This window comes from Myodes glareolus, chromosome 1, assembly GCF_982192425.1.
Source record: "Myodes glareolus chromosome 1, mMyoGla1.1, whole genome shotgun sequence".
In the NCBI taxonomy this organism is placed as follows: Eukaryota; Metazoa; Chordata; class Mammalia; order Rodentia; family Cricetidae; genus Myodes; species Myodes glareolus.
Window position 1 is genome coordinate 110,308,169 of NC_142026.1, and position 17,730 is coordinate 110,325,898.

The window sequence follows — 17,730 nt, forward strand, 5'->3', positions numbered from 1 at the left end:
AATTTTTCTTCCCCCAGTTATAAATCCAAAGTTTCTGTGTTCTATTAATGTCCCTAATTAACAATGTTAAAACTCCATTCAGATATTTGTTTTTTAAGCTAGACAAGGAAAATTGAATTTTTAACAAATTTACTAGCATAAATATGCCCTTGAGAAAGTGGTAAGACTACATTTCATTCTTCTGTTCAATATCAAATATTTACAATAATATAATATAAATGCTAGGGTCAAAGGTTTTCATCCTAGGATCTCAAAGCAGTGATCTAGTCCCTGAGGTACAAAGAATATAACTGAGACTATGTTAAGAATAACATTTGCAATCATTCCTACTATAAAACTTCTGGAGAAGATTAATAATATTTATTAGCCTAGAAACATTAATGATGCACTGTATGTTTTAAGATAGTCATACATGGCAGATAAAGATTTAGTGATTGCAATGACATGAACTACAAAAATAAAGGTCTAGGAGGATCATACTTCACAGTAAGAACCTGAAATGTAGCTGGATAAATTCATTGTCATATTTTTTTTGACAAAGAGTATCTCGAGATTCCCAGGTGTTAACATCTGCAGTGCAGACAGAGGGGCAGCCTAGCTCTCCAAGCAGCAGGTGCTCACATTAGGTCATTAAAGAAACTTTACAGGCACTCGAGGGCTTCAAAATGCCATCTCACTTTAAATTAGCACCTCAAAAACCAAACAAACCTTACAGAACGAAAATGTGTTCTACATTTAAACTTGGGAAGTTATAAAATTTCAGAGAATTTGAAGAATCTTATCTGCTAGGTGAGTATGAATCTGGAAACGCAGCTAATGTATTTCAAAAACGGATTAGGAAATCAAACACTTGAGCACGGCTTTATTGAAATTTGTCCATCTCAGATGTTATTTCTTACATGGTTCCTGACTCATTTTATACAGAAAGTTCAGAGCGAATGCAAAACCTTCCTCATCTACTTTGGTAGAAACTTTACATCATTTATTTGGAAATATTTGCAAATTTTAAATTTACAATAAAATTTTACAGCCAGTTAAAAAAGAATATGAAACCCCATTTGTTCCTGTAAACAAGGCCTTTTTCGTTAATAAAAAACTCTATTGTAAAGACAGACCAAAAGACATTTACATATAAAAGGGTTTGCAATGTCCATTTTACATGTGTTGTATCTTTAAGATAATGTATATGAAATGTGAAGATGTTATAATAACTTAAAAAAATGGCTGAAACAAGAAATCCGAGTGCCTGGTAAAAGCCACTTAATTATGAAAAGTCCCATGTTCCTAGGGACTCAAATTGTTATGAATATGAACATGTAGCTTACTTAATCTCTTAGAGACAAAAATATAGACAGGGAGAAGGAAATTATAGGTGTCAAGAGATCCAGTATTTGAATCAGAATAAACCAATCTGAACATGGTGGCTGCTTCTGTCCCACCAGCACAGGGCACTGTGTTCAGATTTAGGAGGCGTGAGTCACTGTCGCAGGCAGATGTGCTCTTCTGCACCGCGGCGTCTCTGGCTTCACTGAGTTACTGGGAGAGGTGCTGGCACCTGACTAGGCTGAGGGGCTGGAGACCCGCTATTCAGGGCTTGGGGAGGCACTGCTGGCTCCATCTTGCTAATGTGTGTGATGAATCGAAGACGAAGTTTTAAAGCTGGCTTTAAATTACAGATAATCTTCTCTACCTAAGAAACAAGAATACAATTAAGAAAAAAACATTACAAATAGTCTCACATTTTCAGAAATGACTTTCATTTTCAACAGTGTATGTGTGTGGGGTGGCAGATGGGGAAATAAGGGAATGTATTGGCTCAGGGCTACCAAAATCAAGTTCTCAGCACAAAGGAGATTTATTTGCCTCAGAGGGAAGGACAGGGAATAAGAGAAAAAGACAGGAGACAGAGGATGAGGGAGAGGGGAAGGGAACAAGGGAAAGGGGGGAGGGATATTTTTCCCAGAAGAACCTGTGGATAGAGGGGAGTCAGACATGGCACATAGGAAAATGGAAACCCTGTGTCAGGATGAGGTGTTTAATTTTAATTGGGCATGTTAACTAGGTGAGCCAGAGGGGACTTCTGAGTGCTGGACTCCAACACTTTGATAGCTGGACCTTGGTAGTCAGCCTCAGGAGGAGGAAGTGGACAAATGAGGAAACAGACCTTAGTGGCTAGCTTTAGGGATGTAACCTAGGGGTTTTAGCAAGGCAGAAGGAATGAGAAGGGCAAGGATTGTCAGATCCATGTTTGCCACGCCTGAGCTGGCTAGAGCCCCTTCAAAAAGTTTTAAGAAAACAGATACAATTTTTTTTTTGTATACAAGTAAGCAAATGTATTCTCCTTCCCCCACATAATGTATATGTATATGTGGTGTGTATATGTCTATCTCTGTCTAAGCACACACTTCAAGAACTTTCCATCCATCTACCCGCCAGTTATCCTGCTATCAACAACTAGAATTGTTCCCACTAGAAGTTGTATACATCTGAGAACTTGGTTATCCTTCCCAAATGCTATGCTAGCAGAAGCAGGAAGAATACTTAAGAGTTTTTGGACAATTAACATTTGCAACATTTATCTCCAAAGCGATTTTCTTGACTTTATAGTTGGATTCATCATACATAGTGGATGCACTCAGAAAATATTTTGAGACGAATGTTCTTAGTTTTACTGTTCTCTGACCTCAGGAGGAAAGGTCAGGATGCCAGCAAAATGTTTCCTTTTGCTTTACTCCCTTGTCAAAGTTTAAGTCCAAACACAAAGAATACATTTTGGTTTTAAAAAGCACTCATCAGTTCTCCCATTTTTTTGTGTCTTAACAGAAGCAGACACTAAAAGAAATTCCTCCCTCCCTCCCTCCCTAGACCATTTTTTATTGCTAAAATAATGTTCTCTGATAACAGATACCTCACAAAATAAACCCAAATTAAATACTCACTGAAACAAAAATGTTTATCACCATATATTCAAATTTGATAAGTCAAACATCATTAAACAATATAAAAATTAACTTACTTGCTCTTTTACACTGTCACCAGTAAACATATACTTCATATGATAGAGGAAGTCACAGATGGGGTCCATGTAATTTAAGTGTGTGCTGCACTGGTCTACATTCAGCAGCATATCATAAAACGCCACACCAATCTACACAAAAAATAATGCAGTTTATTGAATTGACTACAATGATCAAGTAACTCAACAAAACCCAACTGGTCTCCACAGTGGCACACAGGATGGCACATGTACAAACAGGCACGGGGCATGCATCTTAGAAGCTACCACAACACCTGCATTCAGGGTGGAATCACAGTGCTACAAAATGGCCTGACAATTAGTATCTCTCTTAGAATTAAGAAATATGATCTTGCTGGGCGGAGGTGACACACACCTTTAATCCCAGCACTTGGGAGGCAGAGGCAGGCGGATCTCTGTGAGTTTGAGGCCAGCCTGGTCTACAAGAGCTAGTTCCAGGACAGGCTCCAAAGCTATAGAGAAACCTGGTCTCAAAAACCAAAACCAAAACCAAGAAAAAGAGAAAAGAATATTATCTCCTTTCTAGATACCACCTTTGAAATAAAAGCATTGCAGAGATGCTTAGGCTTTTAGGCTTCTAGTGTATCCCCCTAGTTCCATCTGACGGCTACTTCATGTGTACGCGTCACGTGCACACCTGAGCCACTGAGCTCATCTCTCCAGTCCCTGACACAGCTAGTGATTTCAAAAAGTCTCTTCTTGCTCATTTTCCTAGAAATGCTTGATTTCATCAGTCTCATGATTTTAAATGACGACACTGTAAATTCTCAAATGCACTTCTGTGCCTTTAACTTTGACTTCCTCCTTGGTGACAGCTAATGACAGCTAATTGTCCCTGCCATCTCCAGTTCAATGCATTGAACACCAAACTTCAAATAGCTACATTAAATCTCATAAAGTGGCTCCCAGGTCATATGAAACTAATTTCACTACTCATGGCTGACCTCTACGGTGAAAAAACACTTGTCCAGAAACACACCTTCAGATTTATACTAAGCCAGATGAAACTTTACCTCGATCATGCACCGGGTTCTCTCCTGTTGGAATCTTTGTAAAAATGGCCCTACAAGATGATACACATACAGCAACTGGAATTCAGTCTTCACTACAGGAAGAAGCACCTCAGTGAGAAACCTAAAGGCAAAGATAAAAATAAAAACTTCCTATGAAGTTAAATCAATTAAATTCTTTGAATTATGTTAATATACTATTTATAAAAGTATTTGAGAAGATTGAAAAGAGTATCTTTATTATATTTCTTAAAAGTTCCATTTAAACCGGGCAGTGGTGGTGCACACCTTTAATTCCAGAACTAGGGAGGCAGAAGCAGGTGGATCTCTGTGAGTTTGTGGCCAGCCTGGGCTACAGTGTGAGTTTCAGGACAGGCTCCATAGCTACTGAGAAACCCTGTCTTGAAAAACCAAACCAAACCAAACCAAACCAAAGAAAGTTCTGTTTAATTTTGGTAACAATATTGTTTCTTTTTTCGTACATGTATTGAGGGTGTGGAATGTGTATGTCTGTGGGCACACATGCCTGTGTGTGCAGAGGTCAGAGGAGGATGTCAGGGGTCGGCTATCACGCTCCTTATTCCCTGAGATGGGTCTGTCACTGAAGCTGGAGCTGGGCTGGCTTCCAGCAATCCTGTTTCCACTACTCCCCAGCACTGGGTTGCAGGCATATACACGGCCATGTCTGGCTCTGTGTGTGTGTGTGTGTGTGTGTGTGTGTGTGTTTGTGTGCGCGCGCGCGCGTGCGCTCTGGGGATGTGAACTCGGGTCTTCGTGTCTGCACAGCACACACTCTTACAGTCTGAACCATCTCCTAACCTGGTAACAATAATACTTCCAGTTAATCTTGCATATCTCACGGGCTTTTATTTCCTACTGATTGATCACTGAAAGAAATCACTTCAGATTTAAAAGTAATTCTTAAAGTACAGGTATTAAATGACAGGTGAATTATCTAAAAGGTAAAGAGAATTTATGAAGACGCCATTCTCATGAAATTTAGATCTAGTTGACAGCATTTTACAGTCAGCAAAGAAAATCTGAAAATAGATTGAGGCCAGTTTTTCAGTTCCCAGGGCAACTTTTGTGATGCACTCTGGGAAAGGCATAGATCTGACTAAGCCTCTTGAAACCACCATGGAAGATGAGAAAGCAGATGTTCCTACTCACACACAGAAGAAATTCGAACAAGTAACTCTGAAATTGATTAACCAGGGCCTCCAATGTCTGAAATACTCTTACTCTGTAATACTTAAGAATGAGAAACACACTCCACATGTAATTCAGACTTAAGAAGAAGTTGACACATTGTTTTAAGAAATTTCAGCTCTTACTTTGGGATGAGTGAGAGCTGCCCAATGCTGGAATGGTGCCACACAGCGTGTGCGAGCGCTAAGGTGTAGCTGCAGCTCATCTCGGAGTAGGACTGATGGCAAGCGGTGAAGTCGAAGAGGCGGAACGGATAGCCAACCCACTCTGTCTCTGACGTCAGGCTAGGGCTGCTGATGACGCTCACAATTCGGTCATGAAGGACAATCCAGTACGGCTCCTTTAAAAGCAGAGGGAAGTCTGGTTGAAAAAAAAATAAAAAGAAACAACAAACCACAAATCCAGCATTGACCTTGGAGCTCACATGCTACTACACTTTCACACCCACTGTAGTTCCTCTGGCTTGTGTCTGTGAATGGATATTCTGAAACAGAACTGAGTGCTTTTGCACTGATTAGCCTGACCTGAGAACAAGGTTGATTTGCACCTTCCAAGCATGATACTTAGTGCTTGCTATTTACCATGCAGTAAAATGACTTTACCAATATTTACTATACAGACAAGTCTGTTATATATGTACAAAAAGAAACAAACACTGGTATTATGTTTTGAAAGTATGTAAACAAAACAGGGATTCACAGAGCTACCCAAAAGTAGAGAGCACGATGCTCATCAACATTGTTTATAGCTCAAGGACAATGAGGAGGTGGAGAAGGAGACTTTGCCTGCCTAGAGAAGCTAGCAGATGGTGGAAGGGGAAGAACGCTGGCACAATGTCCTATTTACTAACATACTAGACTCAAAACACTTCTCAGTGAGCACGGAGTGCAGGAGGTATGGCTGGATGCATAACATGTTATTTGGCTAAGAGTAGATCAGAGTCTGAGCTAGAAATGAAGGTTGGGTAGGTGAGTTGGCAGAGATCGCTAAGTCTAGTAGATACATGTAGAACTGAAATAGAACAACAGAAGAACAGCAATGGGGATTGTAACTGTGTTCATGTGTTGAGATAGGGTCTCAGGTAGCCCAGGTTAGCCTCAAAATGATGCTGTAGCTGAGGACAACTTGGAAACTTCAATCTTCCTGCCTCTACCTCCCAAGTGCTAGGATTATGAGTGTGTGCCACCACACCAAGTTTATGTGCTGCTGGTTCTCAGACCCAGGGCTTCATGCATGTGAGGCAGGCACTCTACCAGCGAGTTACAAATCCAGCTCATAAATGGTATAAAAGAATGGAGAATTAAACACTATTAACTCGCATGACATCCCAGTGCAGGCCCACTCTGTACACATCTGTTTGTTCGGGTCAACAGAGAAGAGGGAGTTACACTCCATCACTGGGTACAAACCGCAGCTAGGAACTCACTGGGAGGGCAGTGATGATCAAACCAATTGCATTCATCCAAGCTGTGATGCTCTCTCTTGGCACCAAGGGCTGGCTGCAAGCAGACAGAAAAAAATGTAAAATAATTAAAACATTTTATATGATTGACCAAGGATCTTGCTTTGAAAACAAATGTGATTAGGAAGATTCTCAACTGATCAACTCCAAACAACAATGGACATCTCACTGAAAAAAAATTAATACATACAAAACAAGTCCTTTTTGTGTGTGCATGTCCTTTAACACTAGTTGTCGGGTTGAAAGACTATTTGAACTTATTCCTACTTTCATCCAATCATTATTCCCTACTTTTTCTAAACCTTTTAAGAAGACCTTTTTCTGGGGTGGGGTGGGGTGGGGTGGGGGCTGGGGAGGTAGCTGGAGACTTAACCCACTGTCTAGCACTTGATAGCACTTGCGCTAACATGCTACAGCCCTGCTCCTGGTGGTCTGTAGAGACCTTAGGCACAAGTTAACGTCACTCTAAATGGATTATCAAGGAGGTGATAAGAGGCATCAATGTGAACCAACCTGCTCTTCTGAATCTGAGCAGTATTCATTCTCTTACATCTACACCACGGAGATGGGGCTGGGAACCAAAGATGGATGTTTTACAGTGCTCCACTTGGGGCACAGGTTTGTCTGACAGTAACAGTTTCAGAAATAAACAGACTCTTACACATGAAAAAGGACACAGACCTTTTCAGGACGACATTGAGAAGGGCATTCCCAACATCTTTGCCTGGAACTGCCAAGGCCATGAGTTCCACACAAGTGACATGCAGAGCATGGGCAGCAGGATTGGGGAACTCATTGAATCTCCAGTCACAGTTGGGGAAGGGTCCAGGAGACTTGCCAGCCATGGGTGCAATGATTAAGGCAAAAACAATTTGACTATTCCAAGATTAATGACACACTTATATAATGTTTATGGATCCCATGTTTTAAATGCAAGCATCTCATTTGATTATCAATTATCTGATTATGAGCTGTCAAGAGGTGACTTAACTGCAATTAACATATAAACAGGTAAACACAAAGTAAACAAGCACACTGAGCAGTACCCACGAAATACAAGGAGTTCCTCTTACAGGTGGCTCCTAACACAGACAATACACCAGCAGAAGACAGGATCGGGGGTGCCTAGGCCTTTTCAGCCTATTTCCATTACAGCTATAGGGTAAGTTCACATGAAAATTACTTTTAAATGTGTAATTCTTTTACCTTAGGAAATATATTCCCCTGTTTAAGAAAACAACACTGATAAGGCACACAGACACGTTATGTAGACTTGCTGATAACTGGACACAAGAAATCAAACTGAAGAAATAAAAACATCAACACAACAGCTCTTTAGTTCATAATACTGTCTATTAATAGCACTATGCTTTGAAAGTACTCAAGGATATAATTGTATTTAATTCATTAATTAAGGTAAGGTCTTGATATGTAGCCCAGGCTGGTCTTGAATTTTTAGAAATCTTCCTGCCTCTGCCTCTCAAGTGCTAGAATTAGGGGTAGTGCCACTATACCTGGTTCTAAAGGATTCTTTTAAAGCAACCAGACTAATGCTCTCCAGGAGCACACAGACACCTGTGCTGTGGAATAATCTTTTTGTAGAATATGAGTATTATTATTCCCATTGGCTAATAAAAAGCTGATATGCCAATAGCTAGGCAGGATTTTGGGGGTAGAGGAATGCTGGGAAGAAAGGCGGAGGCAACAAGGGGAGTTTATAGATGAGGTAAAGGAGCTTCAAGGTGGCGCACAGATTAATAGAAATGGGTGAATTTAAGTTGTAATGGCTGCTGGAGACAAGTCTAAGCTATCAACTGAGCATTTATGGTTAATAAGTCTGTGTGGTTATCTGGGAGTGACTGTTGACACAGAAAATCTCTAGTTACACACCTGCATCGTAAGACAAAGTGTAAGACTTCTTACTTAAAAACAACTGTCTGTAAAGTCTGTTCTTAAGTTTGAGTAGCAACAGAGAAAATTCCCACCTATCTAGTAAGATGATGCAATTTAAGACTTCAAATTTTTTTTACAGAGATAACATCACCACCAGCACTTGGGAGGCAGATTTCTGAGTCCAAGGCCAGCCTAGCCCACACAGCAAGTTTCAGGCCAGTGGTGACTTCATAGTTAGACTCTGTCTAAAAACACACACACACACACACACACACACGTACACAGACCAGAAGAACTACAGAAATGCAGTGATGCGCACTGAAGTCTGAGTTCCTGGAGGAGCTGAGGTAGGAAGACTGCTCGAGGCAAGGAGTTTGAGGTAGGCCTAAGTAACAGAGAGGCTCTATTTCAAAGAAAAAAAAAAATTAAAATGAGGTTTTGAAATACATAAAAACATTATAGTTCTCACAGCTAAAACACTGTGATTTCTAAAAAACCCAAAGAAACATGACAGAAGAAAGGATATTGTCTACCAGTCGGCCAATCAGCTTGCAATAGTAGGAGTCCTCTGGAACCCAAGGATTGTCCTCCCGTGCATTCATAGCATGCTTCAGGTAAGTATCACTGAGACACCAGCCCTGTGGCCGGTTATCTTTGAGGGAGCCAATGATTGCATGGACAAGTTTTCGCTTGAGATGGTCACGGTTTCTCAGGCACATTTCATAATAGTGCAAAGTATTATACAGATAAGTCACTGGTCGGTCTGCCAAGAAGAAAACAGGTCACCATGCTTATCAGATTATTGACAAGTGTAAAAAGTAAACTGTGTGCTTTTAAGACTACAGAAAAACAACTGAGAAGATTGTGACATTACTTCACATGCTGGAAAACTGCATACAATGAGAACTTTAATTCCAAGTCAATCAGAAGATTCCTAACAATATACACAGTATTTAAGGATGGTCATTATTCTGAGTGAACAATTTCACCTCTGTAAATTTATTGTGCAAAAATAACAGAAAGCAAATGTCAGCTGTGGTTGTGTTCCCACTTGCAAAAGGTTAGCAACTGTTAAAACGGTCAGAATCAAAGGACTGGGAAGTGATCACAGCAAGTCAGGCCTTTAGGTACTGACATTAGGAGTCAGCCTTAAGGCAGGAACTGGAGAAGACCTGGGACAGAGCACTGCACTGTATTTGTAACAAGACAACAAAAAAGACAAAGAGCCAGGAACCAGCACAGCATCTAAGGAAGGCGCCTAAGCAATGGCAACCGCTCGCTCAGAGACTAGAGCCCGCTATGGAGTCACGGATTTCCACATCCAAAGACAGCTGCTTTTTAAAAGTGGATACTTTTACATTTCTTTGAACCCGACAGTTCTGTAGTTATACACTCTTGCTTTCGGGGAAGACATGAAGATCTAGGACTAACAGCTGCCCCTGGGCACCTTTTCTCTACATTTGTACCATGGACCACATCATGCTCCAGTTTCCAGTCTTAAGGCCAGAGTTTCAACGACTCCTGAGCAAGCACCAGCCAAGTCAATTGTGTTCCTGGCTCTTTATGTGTCATTTGCAGCCCACGGCTTTCTGAAAGGCTAATATCCATTAGTACTTTGAGGCAGCTTTGAAAGCGTATCCTCCTTCTGAGAGACGCTGTGCATCACCCCTGACCTCAGCTTTTCTAAAACTGCTTCCCATGCTCCCATCTTACTCAGTGACTTCTACTTGGCCACCATCTTCAGGTTATTTGTTGTGGGAGTAACTTCCGCTGCCTCAACCAATAGTCGCTGAAATACGAGCCCACAGTGCAGCGGGGAGCGATTTCCGCTCCGTCAGCCAATAGCTGCTGAAATACCAGCCCACTGGGGCGTGGTATATTTCTCTTTTAAAAGAGAAGCATATCCGGAATAGGCTCTCTTGGTTCCGGCTCTTGGTTCCAGTGCTCGGTCTCGGCTGCTGCTCCCGGCTCCTGCTCCAGCGACTAGGCTCCCTTCCTGATGGTTTATGGTGTATGTAAGTTTTACCCCCCGCCAAATAAATAACCCCTTAAAACATAACTGGTGTGGGATTGATTCGTTAATAGTTATTAAATTCAGAATGGCATTTAATGTGATCATGCAGTCAAGTATACTTTCTTTTTCCACCTTATTTTGAAATTCCTAAATAAATATTCTTAATTCAGTCCAATGAAGCAATTTTTCTTCAAATATGCCCTTTTGTTCTATCACCAGGATCCCCCTCCCAAAAAATCCCTTATGACTCATATGTTCTTTTCATCTCTCCTGCTTATATAATCATTCACATCAGAAGTTCAAACTGTAACTCAGAAGCCTACGAAGACACATTTCATTTACAGTAAACCACCCTCTCCGAACTCGCACTCTTCCGCTGCACATCCACGGTATCTCAAGGACGTCATCTCACAGCGCTTCAGAACCCGCAAAACCACTGTCACCACGGGGCAGTGCCCAGCCTATCTGCTCATAAAGGTATCAGATGAAATTAAAACATGAATGAACTCACCATGGAACTTATATAAGCCCCCTAGGTGATCCAGGAGGGTCTCCAGTGATTTGGACACTGGAAGCAATTCTAAAAATCTGTGGATTACTATATCAAATACCGGAAGGAACCGGAGGCACACATTTCCAAAGTAGATAGGCAGATAGGCGGACTGGATTGGTACAGGAGGGTCAACCTGCTCTGCCAGGCCTTCGAAATACAGTTTCTCTGGGTATTTCTGTGGGTGAGGAAACAGACATTCACAGTATCTTGGAAAAGTTTGCTTAAAGAGTTACAGAAAAACTAAAAATATTTATCTTTTTATTTTCTTTATCAAGACAGAGCTTCTCTGTGTAGCTTTGGAGCCTGTCCTGGATCTTGCTCTGTAGACCAGGCTGGTCTCAAACTCAGAGATCCTCCTGCCTCTGCCTCCCAAGTGCTAAGATTAAAGGTGTGTGTTACCACCATCTGGCTATAGTTATTGATTTTTTAAAAAATAAATGCAGCAATTTTTGATTTTTTTTTGAAGTGCTAGGAACTGGCATGTGCTAAGAACATGCTCCTCAAATCAGTAATATCCCAGCTTCCCCAAGAGACACACTATATTAATTTTACTATAGCTTTCTTCATTTTATACAGAACCATGCCTGTTAAAAGTGCAGTTACAATTTGTTCCTATTCATTAACGTAACTTTACAACTAATTTGTTTCCATACTGACCATAAAGAAAGAATGGAATTCCAAGAAATCTGCCTACTGAGCAGCCAACCCTCCCAGCTGCTCTGCAGAGCCGCAGCGCGGGAGCCAGTACCTTGTGGTAGTTCATGTGCTTGGTGTGCCAGTCATTCTGCAGCCAGTGCTCGGGGGAGTTTTCCTTCACAAAATCACTCACTCGGTTTCGGAAGTCATTTGGTTTGAGCAGCAGCAGCTGAATTATGAAATAACAGACCTGGGCTTCATTTCCTTCATGACTACGCATGGCCTTGGGAAATAAAGAGAAAAATGAAGTAAAATTGTCCTATCTGTCCAAAGATATGGTTCTGCCATCTAGTAGGCTAAATTTTAAGACAGTAAATCTCAGCATTTCTTGGAATTTTCTTCAATGTTAGTCTACCCCAAACCAAGTCTTCAGTAACCCTAAAGATGACCTGACCCTTTCTGGCCTGTTTGTGGTTCACTCTGCCTTTGCTAGGAATATGAACCTGAAAGTAAATCTTTCCTTGACAATGTGTCACTGAGGGTAATGTGATGCCATTGTTTTCAGACAGTATTTTCCCTCTGTCATACCTTAGAACCCCTACTACATGACAACTACCTTCATATCTATGATCCATAGGAAGAAGTCGAAGCCAATGAACTAAGCCGCTGCATATTACCACCATGCCCTGGCTGGCCTTGTGCTCGCACTGTGGACCAGCCTGGCCATGAACTTATAACAACCCCCCTGCATCTGTTGGTATTATAGGCATGTGCCAATGTACCCAGCCACTACTATATTTTTTAAAAGTGTATAATTTTCCAGTCTAATTCAGTCTTTTCTTAAAATTTTGCTTGAAGGGCTCAGAGGTTTGGAGCACTGGCTGCTCTTCCAGACGATATGGGTTCAATTCCCAGAACCTACATGGCTCCGAGGATCTGATACCCTCTGCTGGCCTCCATGGGCATTGCACACATGGTTCCCAAGAACAAAGGCAGGCAAAACATTCATACACATAAAAAAATAAAAATAAACCTTAAAAGAAAAAAAAACTTTGCTTGAAATATACTAACAGGCAGAAGTAAAAGGTGCATTTGGAGGGTGCTGGGTATAAAGGAGAAAGAGAATTCTGGCTATTGAAGTTACATTAGCTATTACGTTACAAAGAAATACAATAGCTCTTTACTATTTCCTGACCCCAGTAGGGGCCTCTGAGAATCAACCATCTATATTTCAAGGCACCACAAGGCTAGAAAAATCTATTTTATTCACTGTACCTTTGTCAATATAATACTAAATATTGAATATATATTGAGTGAAAAAATTCATTAATTTCTTTTTCTTTAAGGAAGCATGAATGTAGCATAAATTCACTAAATTTTTTGACACCAAATAGAGGAAATCAGCCCGAACTCTCCTATTTACACAGTTTGATCAAAGGATAAGAAGGCTTAGAAACTCATTTATTCTTACCAGGCAGAGAATTAATCTGTCCAATGTAACAATGTTATACTTCCACACCATGTCATTAAGAATTTCAATGCACTTATTGAGCTGCTGACCTCCTGCTGATGTAGAGAACTCATACACCAAGAAATCTGCAAATGTTCTCACATGGGCTACCAGGGCCCTGGCCCCAATTCTCTCTAATACTCTACAAGACAAAGAGTGAGGATTAAACTCTCTCCTTATATGGAGAGTGCAGTTTGTCAAACAGACTGTAGCCTAGGCTTGCAGCTTACCTATAGCCAATCTGGCTTATGTGATCTGTTTCCAGCAGCATCTTCCAGAGCAGGCAGAGGAACAGAGGAGGAAAGCCTTGCACAGAGAACTGGGTAATAATTTCATTTTCATCAGTCATTGACTTCCACTTTCTATATTCTTCTTCCACATTTTTTTTCAGGTTAAAACGACTTTCCTGGGGTACATTATTTTGCTTGAAGAATGCCTAAGAGAAAGAGCAGAAGTTTATGTCACTGGATATAGTAAAAGGAACAGTGGATATTTGGAGGTAAGAAGCCTGCTCTGCATTTGGTTCTGGTATTATAAACTGAATCACCCCTGAATAAGTTGATAATAACGGCCTGGATGTCTACACTAGGAAATGTGCAGGCCAGCTTACGGGCAACTCAAAGTTTCTTTTTCTGTACTTCCTAAGCAGAAATTCCAAGCAAGCTTGAACTCAAAGTCTCTTCAATCATATTTTGCTAATCTTTGAGAGAAGGGAGAGAAAAAGAAATGTGTCTCCTTTTCGGGCTATCCACTTCAGTGTGTCTATAGGGAAAATCGATTATAATAGCCCAGTGGTTCTGACTTTGGTCTCCAGACCAGCAGTCCCAGTCAGTCCTCAGACCTCGCCTGATCTACTCAGCCAGAAGATCTAAGGCTGCGACCCAGAAGTCTGCAGCTTGGGAAGCTTTGCGAAGCAATCTGATATGTGAAAGCCACCACCACAGCTTCACTAGAAGTCATGGAAAACCCACTGTCCACCATGCCATGAGCTTTCTCTGAGACACACAGGTACTCGAGGTTTGCCTTTCTCTTTATTATGAAGCTACAGCTATAATTTTGTTGTATGGTTTAAAAAAAAAAAGACCCAACAGAGTCAATTTTATTATCTATCTATATACTTTATGAAGTTTCGTTAAAGTATATTTTCCTCTATTTTAGTGATAGGAAAGAATTTTTCTGGTCATATGTTAACTTTTGTGAGATTCTAAAACTGTTCATTTTAAAAAATGAAACCATAATAATTACATTTTCAGAAACACATTTAGTCTTCAGTAGGATTAGAAACAACTTAAGAGATTTTGGAAGAAAAAGTAATTATTTTCGAAAAGGAAATAAAAGTCAAGTATCTTTAGCTGTCACCAAGACTTAACTCCCTAGAAGAAGCCACTGTGATTGAAGAAAGATTCAGTGTGTATTTAATATGTAATTCAGAAGCAAATTACCTGCAGAGGGGCTGGGAAACAGCTAAGAGTGTGTGAAGCCCAATTATGAGGAGTAAAATTCATGATGGTCTGAAGAATATCTTTACACCAAGTTCCCTGGATTGAATCCGATCCTGTAAAAAAATCTAAACCAACAGATGTGAGTCAGATCTCTATGACCACAAATACAAAATGCCAAAGAAAGTAAAAGCAATTGTGCATACTGAGGGGGTTTCAGTGCAGTACAGTCATTATTATTCATCTGTATTTAACTCAGGACCTGAAGTTTCTTACTCTGAAAATGACTAGGACTGACTTAGATTGTTTATTAAAGAATATGAGCACAGCACATAGTGAAGAGACAACAAAGGACATCTGGTGTGGGAGGTCCTTCTGTTTATGTGTTGCTTTTATTGTTAATAAAAACAGAAACTGCTTTGGGTCTATAGCAGAGCTATAGGGGAATAGAGCTAGGAGGGGAAAACTAAACAGAATACTGGGAGGAAGAAGGCAGAGTCAGAAAGAAGCCATGGAGCTGCGGCCAGAGTCAGACATGCTGAAACTTTACCAGTAAGCCACTGCTATGTGGTGATACACAGATTAATGGAGATGGGTTAAATTAATATTTAAGAGTTAGCCAAATAAGAAGCTAGAGCTAATGAGACAAGCAATGATTTAAATAATACAGTTTGTGTGTGATTATTTCGGGTCTAAGCTAGCCGGGCGGCCGGGAACCAACAAGCAACCCTGCCTCTTCTCCAACAGACATCTGGTTCTTTTGTACTTTTAATATGGTCTTTACTGGGCCAAGAGAATGAAATGTCGATGTCTGGATTTGGTGACTGAGAACAGCTAAATGCTCTGTCTGCCACAAGTATAAATCTCTAAATTAGAGATGTCTACTTCACAAAATAACAGTTTAGAAAAGGGTAACTGAAAATGATGAATTTTGTGTCTCTCGTTTTTAAACAATAGCTCTCAAAGTGGTCTGCTGATCAGCAGTTGCCAGTGTCTGTCCTTCCTTCCATCCTTCCTTTGTTGAGACAGGGCCTTGAAATAAAGTCTACGTTGACCTCAACTTTGCAATCCTCCAAGCTAGGATCACAGGTCTATGCTACTACTATACCTGGTCCTGTTGTCCTGTCAAGAATTGGAGGTATTTGAAGCTACTGAAATAACAATACTGAGATAGCCTTAGCATTTTCTAAGAGGTGTGGTGGTGAGATGCCTGGCTCACTGAACAACTCAACTGTGTTTGTAGACTCCTGACTTCAACAAGGACATAGGTGCCAGTCTTGGTTAAGATGACTTGTTAATGCACTATAAGTTACAAATATTAAAGTTATCAGAAAGGATTCTGAATGTTTTTATCACAAAGAACAAGCGTTCCAAAGTGCAGGGAGTTGGAAGGGAAAGTGCTCACATGACTGAGTCCTGGGGTACAATAGTGCCTTTTTTATTAGAATTTCAACTTTAGGTAAAGAGCTTCTGACAAATGCCCATAATTATGGATAGATAAACATTTAGCAGAAACGTCCTTGAAAATTATCAGCCAGCCTGCTGCTTTAAGAATAACAAGTGATAGATCTTCCAGGAATGACAAAGCTGCTGTTCAGGTGAAAATTAGAAACTGGAAAAACTCATTTCCAACAGGAGTCTGACTGTTTTCGAAGGTGTTAGGATTTTCTTATGAAATTTATATGATACCAACAAATACAATTTTATGAAACTATAACGAGATGTGTTGACATTTGCAAGAACTATTTAACTCAGGGAATAGTTTCCAAAAGGCCAACTCATAAAGGTTCACTGCACACGTACATTAAACGTGTATTCAGTGTGAGAAACAGGTTGGAGGATCATGGCGTAGTCATGTACGCAAAGCCCACTGACAGGGTTGGGGTTTCACACTGTGCCTCATCTTTAAATAAGTTCCCAAGTCTAAACAAAGGGTACACACGATTATCTGAAAAGTCAGCTAAGAAATCCCTTTCTCCCTAATCTCATGTCAGTGAGAGGCCATACTGTCTTCATTTAACCAAAGCAGCATTACCATACTATAGCAGATAAATACTACCAGATGCAGACTGGATAAGACACCTATGTTCCTTTACACCAGGCACTGAACGGCAATGAAAAAGAAAACAAAAGCACCTCTTTTCATTAAAGTTTTGTTGTATAAAATACCTTTTCTCATAAATGTTACTTTGCTGCGGGAGCTCCTTCGCTGCTGAGAGATCATGCCCCAATGGACTGGTAACTCAGCGGCGATTGGCTGAAGAAGCGGAAGAAGCTCCCGCAGCATTACTTGTGCTAATATCACATGCTACATTATTTTTAAATGATTATTATTTTTAAAATCTTCCCATTTTAATTACTAATATACTTTATCTATGTATAGACAGAAATCCATAAAAAGAAAATCTTTGGTAATTCCAAATGTTTTTAAAGCAGTTATGAAACAAAAACCTGTAGTCAGAATGATGGTGCCATGAGCTCCCATTAGAAACTGGCCTTTTGGAGATCAGTGGCGCCTCCTGGGTACACTCTCCCACTGTGGTCTGAGAGGAACAGAGTTTCTTCTGGTAATGGGGCTCACGTGGTTTCTACCTGTGACGTGGGTTGCTCTGGCTAAGGTCAGGATTAGGGCTCGGTTCAGTTCTTCAGATTCTGCCGACAGCACCGTTTTGGGATCACTGAGGAAACGCGTGAACTGCGGCTGGACCTCTGAGCTTCCTAGCGCCGTGATGAGCCTCAGCGCTGTGCTCTCCACACTGGAAGCAGGATGAATGCACAGCTCAGATTTATGCAGTTAGGTCCAACTGCAGCATTATTAAAATCTAAGAACACAGAGATGGGACATTTCCTTTCTTTGATATAAAAAAACCTCCCTTTTAGATGCTAAATTTTACAACAAGAAGCAGCTGACCTCTTTACACATTTGATAAAAAAGAGCTTATAGGTTAAATGCAAACCCTCTTAGTC

At 40.6% G+C, this 17,730-nt stretch overlaps 1 protein-coding gene across 2 annotated transcripts in view; it reads right to left on the reverse strand.

Moving 5' to 3' along the window:
* Positions 1 to 834: 834 nt before the first annotated feature.
* Med23 (mediator complex subunit 23) overlaps positions 835 to 17,730 on the reverse strand; it is a 43,299-nt gene continuing 26,403 nt past the window's right edge. For both annotated transcript variants that reach the window (XM_048425221.3, XM_048425220.3), the window contains 13 exons: positions 17,356 to 17,519; positions 14,767 to 14,891; positions 13,555 to 13,760; positions 13,286 to 13,466; positions 11,927 to 12,097; positions 11,137 to 11,353; positions 9,138 to 9,374; positions 7,400 to 7,565; positions 6,683 to 6,755; positions 5,382 to 5,596; positions 4,051 to 4,171; positions 3,017 to 3,148; positions 835 to 1,690 (listed from right to left, as the gene is read on the reverse strand). In XM_048425221.3, the coding sequence (XP_048281178.1) occupies positions 1,526 to 1,690; positions 3,017 to 3,148; positions 4,051 to 4,171; positions 5,382 to 5,596; positions 6,683 to 6,755; positions 7,400 to 7,565; positions 9,138 to 9,374; positions 11,137 to 11,353; positions 11,927 to 12,097; positions 13,286 to 13,466; positions 13,555 to 13,760; positions 14,767 to 14,891; positions 17,356 to 17,519 (2,173 nt within the window). In that variant the 3' untranslated portion in view covers positions 835 to 1,525. The remainder of the gene's footprint in view (positions 1,691 to 3,016; positions 3,149 to 4,050; positions 4,172 to 5,381; positions 5,597 to 6,682; positions 6,756 to 7,399; positions 7,566 to 9,137; positions 9,375 to 11,136; positions 11,354 to 11,926; positions 12,098 to 13,285; positions 13,467 to 13,554; positions 13,761 to 14,766; positions 14,892 to 17,355; positions 17,520 to 17,730) is intronic.